At 38.7% G+C, this 12,478-nt stretch overlaps 1 protein-coding gene across 1 annotated transcript; it reads right to left on the minus strand.

Annotated features, from left to right (window-relative positions):
• Positions 1 to 258: 258 nt before the first annotated feature.
• Positions 259 to 2,631, minus strand: LOC306875246 (granzyme-like protein 1; the record flags this gene model as incomplete). Its single annotated transcript, XM_079425729.1, has 5 exons — positions 259 to 417; positions 501 to 752; positions 1,703 to 1,835; positions 2,258 to 2,408; positions 2,577 to 2,631. 5 exons carry the CDS (start codon positions 2,629 to 2,631, stop codon positions 259 to 261), a joined length of 750 nt encoding a protein of 249 aa, XP_079281855.1.
• Between the last annotated feature and the right edge of the window lie 9,847 nt (positions 2,632 to 12,478).

Below are 12,478 nucleotides of genomic sequence, written 5' to 3' on the forward strand. Positions count from 1 at the left end.
TTGCATAGGCATCAGAATTTATTTTTAAGATGTGTCTGCAAACTTGACTTTCTCACAGGGTGTCTGACCAAATGCAGTGAGCTCGACCCCCACAGGAAACCAGGCCTGCTGAGAACGACTGACACCATTTTTCCACAGAAAAGCATTTGGTGCTTGTCACATCAATCAAGATTTATTCAGTTAATTCAAAAATGAAATGAGCTCGAAAAATTCACACACGAGCAGACCGCATTGTTGATTTTTTTATTAATCAAGTTCTTACTTCACACCATCAAGAATAGCATTTATCCATTTTAGAAATTTGGAAATCTTGGTGTAGACATTCGGTAGATTTGGTGAGTCACAGTTGTCTTTCTCATTGAATGAAACGATGCCGACTGCGACATTATTGCACACCAAAGGTCCTCCAGAATCCCCCTGAGAAAAGTAATGAAAGTGCAGGCCGTGAATAAAATTGAACTGTTATACTATTTGTGATTTGTCCAGAATATTATTTGTACCTGGCAAAATCCTCCGCGACCACCTGCACACACCATACGTGAGGTGGAGTAATCTTTTTCCCAATACTTCTGACATCCTTTTTTGTCAATGATTGTGACGTCCACCTCCATAAGCTTAGCACTTGCTGTGCCACTGTCGTGTTTCTTCCCCCATCCTGCAACACTGCATTTGACCTTGGCCTTGATGTCCTTATCTTTCTTTGGTATGGAGATCCAGTTGACCTCCTTGCTCTTTTTGACTTTCCCATTTAGCTACAGCAAGTAATTCAATCATTAATTCTGATCATTTTCAAAAAATATATACAAATTGGATGACTAATGTCCTTATTGTGTTCATATTGTATTGCAAAACACATTTGCTGCTACTGAGGTGGGATACAGGTAAGGTTAGGGACAGGTTTGGTGGTATGGGTAGGTTTAAGGTGGGTTTAGGTGCAAGGGATGGGTCAACAGTGCAGTTATATACGTAATTGCAGAAATTAATTACAGATGTATTTACATGCAGATATTTAAAAAATATAAGTACAATGTAAAAGCATGTATGTATGCAATAAGTGCATTATATTAAATTATTAATTTAAAAGTAAGTACATGGTAGAAAAGACCACCTAATATAAAGTGGGACCACATTTTCTTTTTACTTCTAAGGGTAATTGGATTACTAAGTATGTTAGTATTTTTATAATTGCTACATATATGCTTTAAAACAATTGAAACATGAAACAAGTAATATTGTAAATATTGTTCAGTTTACAGCATATAGGATCAGATCTGTAAGGCATTGTTGATACAAAAAAAAAATATTTTGTGGCATATTTGAACTTAAATCTTGTAATTAGAACAAAAGACAAAATCAGTAATGTTTCCACATTCCCAGTCCAAGTCACATCCAAATGTGGTGTGAAATCAAATTCAAATTGACTGTCTCAGTCTGAACAATCAGGTTTCAGGTAGCTTTTTTATCACTTTGTTAGTATGTGAAACAATGTATGAGATAAAGTATTTAATGACTTGCAAAGTGAACTGACAAGTCAGTCCTTAATATCAGATTTGGAACCAAATCGGATTTGTGTGCAATGTGAACAAGGCCTAGGAACAAGGGAGTAGGACATTCACTTTTCTGTTTCTCAAAATTTTGTTTAGAGTATAGTTAAAACACTATTGGTTAATTGCAGTTTGCTCTGCAAAATCTAGCCATTTACCTGAAGTAGCATGATGTCATTTAACAGTCTTTTAGGCTCATACCCAGGGTGGATGTGATAGAATTTCACACCCATGCGGCCAGAGCCATGAGTGTAATCATGAGCTCCAACCACAACTGCCAGCTTCTCTCCTCTGTCAAGATGAAGAAGAAAACAAGCATTGATATTTTAATTATAGCTTTGCTTTAAGTAAAAGCAATATTTGTTGGACTTCCTACACTCTAAAGTTTCCAGAAGGGATGCCACTGAAGAGCCATTTTTAGTTCCTTTCAGTGAACACTTCTTAAAATAGCCATTTGTGTGAAGACCATTTTTATAATCTAAAGAACTCTTTGTGCAATGGAAATGTTCCATGGATGATAAAGGTTCTTCATATGCCAATAAAAAAACTTTATTTTTGAGACTGTAGGAGTCGTGGACCCATTTGGTTGGGTACTATTATATTATGTGTCATTTCCAAAGTATTCACACCACGTGAGGACCTTTTTGCAGCAGTATGGGACTCTCTTTGACTCACAGTGAAATTGTAACTGACCCCAAAAAAAAAAAACTTACTCTTTAAAGCAGTGCGCAGCTGTCATGACAAACTGTTCAGACACAAGGAAGCCACCGCATATGTGTTCTTTATTTCTTTGAATCGAAACCATGTAGGGTCTTGAATGAGGTTTGGCTTCTTTGCCGTTCACTATACCCACTTGCACAGATGCTAAGTGAGAGAAAAATTAGTTTAGGTCAGTTAAGTGAGAGACCTAATATACTTTCAGATCAACTTGTAGAGCATCGTGCTAACAATGCATAAAATGAACATTAAAATACCAAATTTATGATAAATGTAGAAGACAATGCGATAGAAGTGAGTTATTTTCAGACTTACCTGTGAGTATCAGATATGGTAGTATGGTGACTAGCAAAAGCACGGAGATGATCATGATGCTGTACTTGGAAGGTTTCTCGGAGTGCTGAAGATCTCACTTGTGTTGATGGTGGTATTTAATGCAAAGTGGGCTGATTTAGCCCCCATAAGCACTCATACTTCCTCTATCACAGCTTGATGTGGCTTTCATTTTGCACTGAGGTGGAAAAGATAGGTGTTAGGTTTGTGGTCTTAATGGAAGACTTTTCTCCCCCATGTATTATGTAATTGGTAATATTTCTTGTAAATTCTGTTCGGTGTGAGAAATAATTTAAGAGCTTAGTCAATCTGTCTCACGCTACCTGTGGTTAGGTCACTGCAGCCTGTTTAGAGCATTTTAAGGTCGGGAGGTCGTGGCCTAATGGTTAGAGAGTCGGACTTGTAATCCGAAGGTTGCGGGTTCGAGTCCCCGGCCGGCAGGAATTGTAGGTGGGGGGAGTGAATGTCCAGCGCTCTCTCCACCCTCAATACCACGACTGAGGTGCCCTTGAGCAAGGCACCGAACCCCCAACTGCTCCCCGGGCGCCGCAGCATAAATGGCTGCCCACTGCTCCGGGTGTGTGTTCACGGTGTGTGTGTGTGTTCACTGCTGTGTGTGTGCACGTTGGATGGGTTAAATGCAGAGCACGAATTCTGAGTATGGGTCACCATACTTGGCTGAATGTCACTTCACTTCACTTAAATGGGCGGGGGGGGGGGGCAGTCTGGGGCACTGCCTTAAAAGAGGGTGGGGAGGGGTTGGATACACGATGTTAATAGGCCTATATTATATAGGCTATTAATTGCACAGTGTGAGATTCATTGGTCCTCAAAGAACTTTGTGAGATCGCGATGAACAAAGAGTCACAGCTTTATTGGTTATGAGCACTCTTTGCGAGCTTTCTAAGCAATCCATTTAAAATGTAGAACTTTGTTTTTGGCCCACACACACGTTGCAAAGTTTTGGGAATGACATCTGCATATTTATGAGGGATTCGCTCTCGAAGTACAGCATATTGATAGCAATAGAAGGGACAAAATATGTGAAAATGTGCATTAAGAGAGCCCCACTTATTTCAGAAGCAGCCTTAGTGATTATTTCTGGAACCTGGTTGATATGCTTCTATAACTATATACAAAAACAACAAAATACAAATGTAGCCTACTACATAAAATAATTTAATAAAGGCATGTTTACAATTTAAGCACTTAACTAAAATAAGTATTAATAAAATTAATAACTAGAGAAGGCTAACAATATTCAGTTTGCTTCCATTTAGTGAGAAAAGCCTACTCTTCATTGAATTAGAAAAAAATTCAAATTCTTTTCTGGTCTTCAGTGATGCGAGGATAACGTTTGAGCATACACACAATATCTGAGTGAGACCCGAGCCAATTCATAAAAGAACAATGTAGATTTAAAAGCACACGTCCAGTTTTGTGCGAGTGACGGAAATCCGCTTGCGAGTGGAGAGATTCGTGCTCGCGCATTACATGATCGCGTAACATTATGCGCTCTCGACATCTGTAATTTAGATCACGCTAAAATGCCTAAAATTAATAAAGAAGAGAAGAAAGCGGCCCTAGGCAGCTGCCTACACATGCCAAGATACGCCAGATGTAGTTAGAAACTAAAAACAAGCCTATCGCAAGACATCTGGTAGGGGGGGCACCTGGGGTGGCCAGCCAAATTTCAGGGGGGGCCGGTGCCACCCCTGGCCACCACGTAGACACGCCCCTGCACTGCAGGCCAATTCACAATGCATTAAGAGACACCAACCTGAGTAACAGTTGGTCAGGTTTTGTCTGATCAGGGTGTTGGCAATGATCGACGCTTGTTTTTACCGATTGAACCAAACCGTTTGTTGTATCTTGAAATGTCTGAGAAGTGACATACTATACTTGGTTGGCTTGTATCTCACACTTTTAGTTGACTTTAATGTACAAACAATTAGTTGATTTTAATTGTAAAAATATAGTAATCTGTACTATTTGCATACTGTGCCTTGGTTGCCCTATTTAAGAGAAATTGATTTGTATGTGCACCATTCTGTCAAGATAGTTTCTAGTTCCCAGCATGCTTTGCTTCAGACTCTAGAAGTGAATGTTAAAATTAAGTGTTATTTTGCAAAAGGTTAAATTAGGGGGTGATCTGTTAATCTTGTTCTGTTCTGTTTGGTTTTAAAAAGATTAATGTTATCGCTTCATTTTGAGGGTTTTACCATTGTGCTGAAGAGTAGAGCCTGTGGTTTGGTCGAGGATTGGTCTATAAGTGATGTTGATGCAGTGGTAGTCTTTCTGGTTATGTTATCACATGCCTGTGTGCCATTGGTAGCTGTATAATTGAAGCACATACTCTACTGGAGAAACACTTGGTCTTTTTAAGGCAATCAGCGTGCGTGGTTTTATCAAGTAAATCAGATAGTTCTTCAAGTAAATACAGCTTAGAATTTGAAATTGCCATGTTACATTAGTTAGCTGAACTTAAACGAGTTGTTTGAAATGCACAACCAGTATATCTAACTTAAAATGAATTTATTGAAACCAAGAAGTGTTTTATTTTGTTTTTGTAAGGAAATCTTTTTTGTAAGATCTGCATGCTTTAAGTAAGGTCAACTAATTACAGTATTTACAGTCTTTTGTTAAACTTTTATTTATGTTTATAGATAGATAGACAGACATGTATGTGTATGTAGATAGATGGCAACCAAGTGAACTAATGTGAAATGACTTTGGATGTGTATCCCTTGTAATATTATAATTATATGTGGTAACAATGAGGACACTACGACTGATTAATGCTTGCCATGTGATACTTTTATTGAAAGGTTTATGCGAGAATTCAAGAAAACATTTCCTCCCTTTTTTTATTTTCCATGAAGTCACTTAACATTTCTGATGGTTTGTTGGATCCATGGAAGAAAAGCTGAAATCTTGGTATACACATTAGGATGCTCAGGTGAATTTCAGTGAGAAATGTCACCGAAAGATGTGATACCAACTGCAGTGTCTCCATAAATTAGAGGACCTCCCGAATCATACTGTGAGGAAACACAGATCAGCATGTCACTAGTGAAACCAGTTTATACATTTCCATAAATCTGTGCATCATCTTTTGTACGTACTTCACAGGATCCACCACTGCCATACACACAGATCATCTGTGAGTCAATGTACTCATTTCCCCATCTATGGCGACACTGCATGATTTTTTTATAATCACTTTTGCCTCCATTAGATGAGCACTCAGTGGGCCATGAGACCACAGTCTTCCCCAGCCTGCAACACTACAGAAAATATTTGATGCAACAACATCTCCTTTCTTTGGTAATGATATCCAGTCAACATCTGGATACTTTCTGTATAGCTGTCATTCTAAAACACAAACATAATTAATAAGCATAATCTTTTATAAGTCTAATTTCAGTTAATTTTACTGCTGTTCTTGACGTTAGGACAGAAAGGCTTAAAATTAAATTATATGATTAGTATATTTCCTACATGTCTGATTTTTATGTGCTTTGAATAACAACAAATTTCCCTGTGATTTTTTTTTTTTTTTTGGATTTCTGCAGTTTTGGACATTTTTTGTTGGTATAATGAGCAATAAATAGAAAACAGACTCAAAGAAGCACTTGGTATTTTCTGTGTCCTGACCAGTATGAGCACAGTTGCTTACCATTAAAAGCATGATGTCATTCCGATAAGGTCTGGATGTGGATTGTGGATGTCGGATGCAATGCTTCACCCTGAGGCGGTTCAAAATGTTACTGTTTCTCAAGTCAAGAGTACCAACCACAACTGTCAGCTCTTGACATCTGTTGAAAGAGCATATTGGAAATATTGATTTATTGAGTCATGATGCTCATTTATGACATGCGATACACTGTATGATTGCACTGCAATGTTGTTTTAATTTAACGTTTCAATTAAACGTAATCAAAACCTTTACCTGCCCCAGCAATGTGCAGCAGTCAAGACCCACTGATCAGAAATGAGGACTCCACCGCAGATGTCGCTCTTTCAATTGAATAGAAACCATGTAAGGTCTGAAGTGGGCTCTGTCGCCATGCACTATACCCACATTCACATGATCTGAGTAGGTAGGATGACTTGGAAAAAGGGTGGAATTAAATACTTGGGAGTTTACCTTGGCGATGAGACGTCACAAAAGAAAAACTGGGATGGCCTAGTGGAAACAAATGGAGGGGAGACTTGCTAAATGGAAGTGGATTCACTCACAACTGTCTTTCAGAGGAAGAGTGCTCATACCCAACAATCTGGTTGCATCTGCACTTTGGCATCAGTTGGCATGTGTGGGTTGCTGCCCTGGTTACAAGTAAATCTTGTGAATTTTCTTTTGGGACAGACTGCATTAGGTTCCTCGGAGTGTGCTCTTCCTGCCTAAAGAGGAAGGAGGTCAAGGCTTGGTGCATCTTGCAAGTAGGATGGCAACTTTTCGACTACAGTTTGTACAAAGGTTTTTAATGAGCTCTACAGATTTAGTATGGCGAAACAATGCTAAAATGATTCTACAAAAAGTGGATGGACTTGGCTCTTTTTCTTGTGGACCCTAAGAAACTGCGCTTGAATGGTTGCTTTCTTTTTACAGGGGACTTTTTAAAATCTGGCGATACTTTAATCTTGATAGACCTGCAATAACAAACTCTCTTTTTTGGCTGCTGGAGGAACCGCTTTTAAAAGGGGCTCACTTGGATATAACAGATGATTTGTTATCAGAATACAGGACAGACCTTCTAGTCCCCACCTTATTGGGTGATTCATGCCAGCAGCATTCGTTTGAAGTAGGACGGCACTCGCACCACTAGCGTTAACTTCTAACAAGAATGGCTTTTTCGAAACAAGGGGCAGCTAGGCACAGGGGCACTACAAAGCAAAGATTTCAAGGCTTCAAAGGAGGACTGACATTCAGAAGACCACTTAAATGAGACTGCTTTACGTAATAGTCCAGTGAGAGCACTGGCAACATCTGAAAAATTCTTACAAAAACATCGGTAATAGCCAGTCATTCCAAGAAATCGACGGAGCTCTTTCCTCGTTTTAGGAACTGGGAAATCAAGGATAGCTTGTATCTTGGAATTAAGAGGACGAACTTCACCATTCCAACCTCCTTTCCCAAGTACGTGACCGTAGCACAACCAAATTCACACTTTCATAAATTCAAGGTTAGGTTGGCATTTCTCAAGCATTTAAAGACATAATCCAATGTTTTAAGATGGTCTTCCCAAGTATCAGCATAGCACACAAGATCATCCAAATAAGCCTCACAATTGGACACGGACAACACTATGGACATCAGTCGCTGAAAGGTAGCAACCTTAACCATCTCAAAGAAGGCCGATCTTGCCAGAGACCTATTGCACTGATCATCTATGACTGCATAAACTCTTTGTTTGTGCTGAGGATCACCTTTAGGGTATACATTTACCAGGCAGATCTTTGAAGAGGACTTTCCGCTATTACGATCCCCACATACTTCCGTGCAGGTGGATGTGGCAACTGGGGAAGAAAGCTCCTTTTGCTCCTCGCCATAGTTTGTTGAGGGTTCGGTATTCTCCTTTTTTAACCAGGGGGCTGGACCATTGTGTAGTGCGGCTATATGCCTGTCACTATTGCATTCAGAGTCCGTATCCAGCCCAGATGGTCACTACAGTCACCAGATCCAGTTCGTATCCAGATCAGATGGTGGATCAGCACCCAGAGACGACCTCTACAGCCCTGAACGTCAGCGGAGACCAGGACACCTAGATGAGCCCCAGTAACAGATCCCCAGTGAGGACCCCGCCACTTAGACAGCCATAGGGAAAAGACCACTGGAACCAGTTGAGCCCTTACAATCTGACTTTGCTGCAGTTGGAACAAACTGCTGGTTCATTTGGTCAGAAGAGAACTGGACCCCCGACTGAGCCTGGTTTCTCCCAAGGTTTTTCTCTCCATTCTGTCACAGATGGAGTTTTGGTTCCTTGCCGCTGTCGCCTCTGGCTTGCTTAGTTGGGGACACTTCATTTCCAGCAATATCGTCGACCTGATAGCACAGACACTATTTAAACTGAACTGAGCTGGACGATGACATCACTGAATTCAATAATGAAATGCCTTTAACTGAAAATTGAGTGTTTAATCTTGTCATTTTACATTACTGCCTTATTTTGATATTGTGCAGTTGCTTTGACACAATTTGTATTGTTAAAAGCGCTATATAAATAAAGGTGACTTGACTTGACTAGTTTGAAAGTGACTTCTGTATAAGATGTGCTTCACACATCGCTACACTATAATAGACAATGGATATTTTTGCCTGAGAAATTTCACTGACGTGATAGACCCTTTACCAGCTCTCGCTGTTTTCACTTTCAGTGAATTAAAAATGCGAACAAATTTCTTTCATTATGTTACATAATATAAAACCTTACACACAGAATATAAAGTGGCTATTTTAATTAAGTAGACCACAAACACACTTTATTACACAACGTAAATAAAAAGAAGCTTGCTAAATTTTCAGTAATAGATTTAGGCTACTGTTTAAAATTAAGACAAACATGGACACTTTCTTGTATTGAAATGTTAGCACTAGCATATTGTGGTTTTAACTCCATTGCAGTTCAAACTCTTATTTCTTACAGCAGTGTGCAGCAGTCAAGACAAACTCATCAGAAATGAAAATCCCCAACAGGTATGTTTAAAGTTCTTCTGAAGAGAAACCGCCAAAGACTATAGATAACCATTAGATTAGATTAGAGTTAAAGGAATTTTGGAAACCATCTAAGGTCTGGACTAGTCTCGCATAGCCAGACCTTCAGACTGACGGCTGAAGGTCTGGAATCCATGGCAGCTTTCATTGGCCAAGGCCCGCCCATGAGGCCGTTTGACCGACATGTCAAACAACCAATCACATTTCGTTTCGTACGTATTTTAAAGATTCTATGCTGCGAACTTTAGATATATAACATACTTTTGAAAATCCAGCGTTTATTTGATCCTGATAAGTGCTTGTCGTCATAGTTGTAAACACAACATCTTTCTTCTTTTGTGAGGGGGTTTGGCGTCACAGAATCTTTGTTTACAGGCAGAACGTTAAAGAACGCAACACACATGTCTCCCGGAAATCCTGTATAATTCAGCCAATCCGATCAGACGTTCAGCCAGCTGTCCGTGAGCATGATGCCTGAGGCTGAGACTAAAGGTCATTGCACACTGAGTTCGGAAATTTTGTCTGATATTTTCGCACGTTAAAAAATAATAGTAAATCACGTTTACACACTGCCCATCATAAAAAAATTTGGATTGGGTTAGATTTTTTAAGTGTTTTTCGCATCCGTGGCAAGCATTTTGAGAGGTGTTTTGACAATTCAGAGCCACCATACAAGCGAACGTCAAAATCCAGAATGTCAAGTTTATTCACTTCGTCTCGCAGCACAAAGCACTGTATATAGATCCTTGCACACTGAGTTCACAGAAATTGGTGGTCTTCTTTTTTAACATGTGGCTCTAGTATCGATATACTGACATCCTGGAGTAAACTTTGAATCGGCCGTGATAATCCCACTGCTCCTTAATAAGGAGGGGGAACCTCTCCATCCTCTCTGTATCTCAGTATTGGATGGACCCAATATTTCCTTTCTTCTTTTTTTAAGAAGCAAGAGGTCAACCAAATCATCCTCAATGCTTGAAGACTCCATTTAGTACTGTTTTGCAAATTTTATTTAATTAATTAATACGCATCGGACTCAGTGTGCAAGGTTTCTGTGCGTGACAAATTTTAAGGATAAGGAATACGAAAATTTCGGACTCAGTGGAGCAGGGGTGCCCAAATGTTTTCCTATGAAGGGCCAAAAATTTAACTTGATTGAATTGGGCCAATTAAGGTAAATATTGCATCAAATACCAAAAGTTGGTTACTTGCATGTAATTATGCATAATTAACTGTTATTATAATAGTAAGTACATGTAATGTGTGTAACAAGGACATCTTCAAATAAAGTGTTACCAAAACATTACTATTTAATCTGATTAACTATTCCAGTTTTTATTTTTTAAAAAGACTTATAGTTCAGTTAACTTATTACAATAACAACATAAACAATTCCTTTAATAATACAATGGAGTTCAATGCTGACTACACTAATCAAGCTGTAAGCAATAAAAAACATGTGGTTGCAATGTCAGTGACATCTAATGAGAGACATGAAGCTGGTCCTTATTTTTCAGAAGTTTTTCCAGATTGGGCTGTAGCTGACGTACAGACAAAGTCAAGATATTATGTAAGTGAGAGTAAGTTAGTTTGCTTCTCAGTTTACACTTCAAGTTCAAGTCCATCAGTCTGCTCATAGAGGTATGCATGCCAAACAGAGACAGCATCGCTTGTGCCTGTTTGCGCATCTTTCTTTGAGTACCTGTTTGCTGGGACACATTTGTAGAAGTCTGTCAAAGGAAGGGACCTGAACTTGTGTTTCAGTTCTGAATCACATTAAAGCTTAATTAGTTTCATCTGAAAAGGCAGAGAACGCACCTGCCTTTGCCTTGATTTGCTCGCTGATGTCTTGTTAATTAATTGATGCTGATTGACGTTGAGTGTTGCAAAGCACGTGTTGCGCTACACTTTGAATTGTGCATGTACATTTAAAAAAATATATAGCCTAAATCAGATTTAATTCAAAATTTTACTTTGTTTACTTTTTTGTAGCTCAACAATTAACCTAACAAACAAAAAATGTTATGTTAAATTATAAATAAAGATCTGTGTCAAAACCCCCCTCACGCTCTTCTTAGATGGTAAGGTGGGCCAAATCAAAGGTTACCACAGACCAACTTTGGCCTGCGGGCCCTAGTTTGGCCATCTCTGGTCTGGAGTGGAGTTTTGCTTCTCTATCGTTCACTATACCCATTCACATGAGCTGAGAGAGCGATAGTGCTATTAGTCAGATTATTCAGTACATGCTAGTTAGTATAATACAATCAGTCTCACCAGTGAAGGTCAGGTGATGATGAAGAAACAATCAGTGAGCTCTCACTGAAAAAATACTATATAATTATAATTATAAGGATGGGTGGAGAACCTGAGCTGCCTGTTAGCCTTTTTTTTTTTCTCAGCTTGTGGTGTCAGTAGCACTGATATAGTAAGAAGATATTATTTGTGTTATTTCTTGTCATCTGTATCAACTGTTACATGAAAACACAACATACAAGTTATAAGATATGCATGTGTACCTGTGGCTCTGGATGTCAGAGTATGGAAATTTGTCTTATGGCTGTATTAAAGTTTTTTAACATTTACAGATTTTTCCCCCATTTCTTTATAGTGACAAGTGGAAATTATTTTTTACTGTGATCAACATTATGTTGTTGACTGAGCTCAGCTTTTTCTGAGATCTTGTATAGGTCAGATTTCTTTTTAAGTTTTGATTGTCTGTGAAGTAAATAAATGCACAGTTGGTTATTTTTTACTCGGTTGGCCTACATTTTTATTTGCATTACAATTATCTCTTAATTGATGATGGTTTGTGTTGCAAAAGCAGAGCAGTTTCACTATTAGTTTTACTAATTATACACTATATAATTATAATGATGGGTGGAGACTTTGAGCTTCCTGTAAGCCTTTTTTTCTCAGCTTGCGGTGTTCAGTAACACTGATAGTAAGAAGATATTATTTATGTTGCTTCTTGTCATGTGCATCAACTTTTATTTGAAGACACAACATACAAGATATGCATGCGTGTGTGTAGCTCTGGATGTACGAATATGGAAATGGATTGTTGTATTTATTTCTCTAATGGCTGTATTGAAACAGTAAATTCACAAGTGAAAATTAATTTTGTTGTGATCAATATTATGTTGTTAACTGAGCTCAGCTTTTTCTGAGA

The sequence above is a fragment of the Barbus barbus genome (assembly GCF_936440315.1).
Source record: "Barbus barbus genome assembly, chromosome: 9".
In the NCBI taxonomy this organism is placed as follows: domain Eukaryota; kingdom Metazoa; phylum Chordata; class Actinopteri; order Cypriniformes; family Cyprinidae; genus Barbus; species Barbus barbus.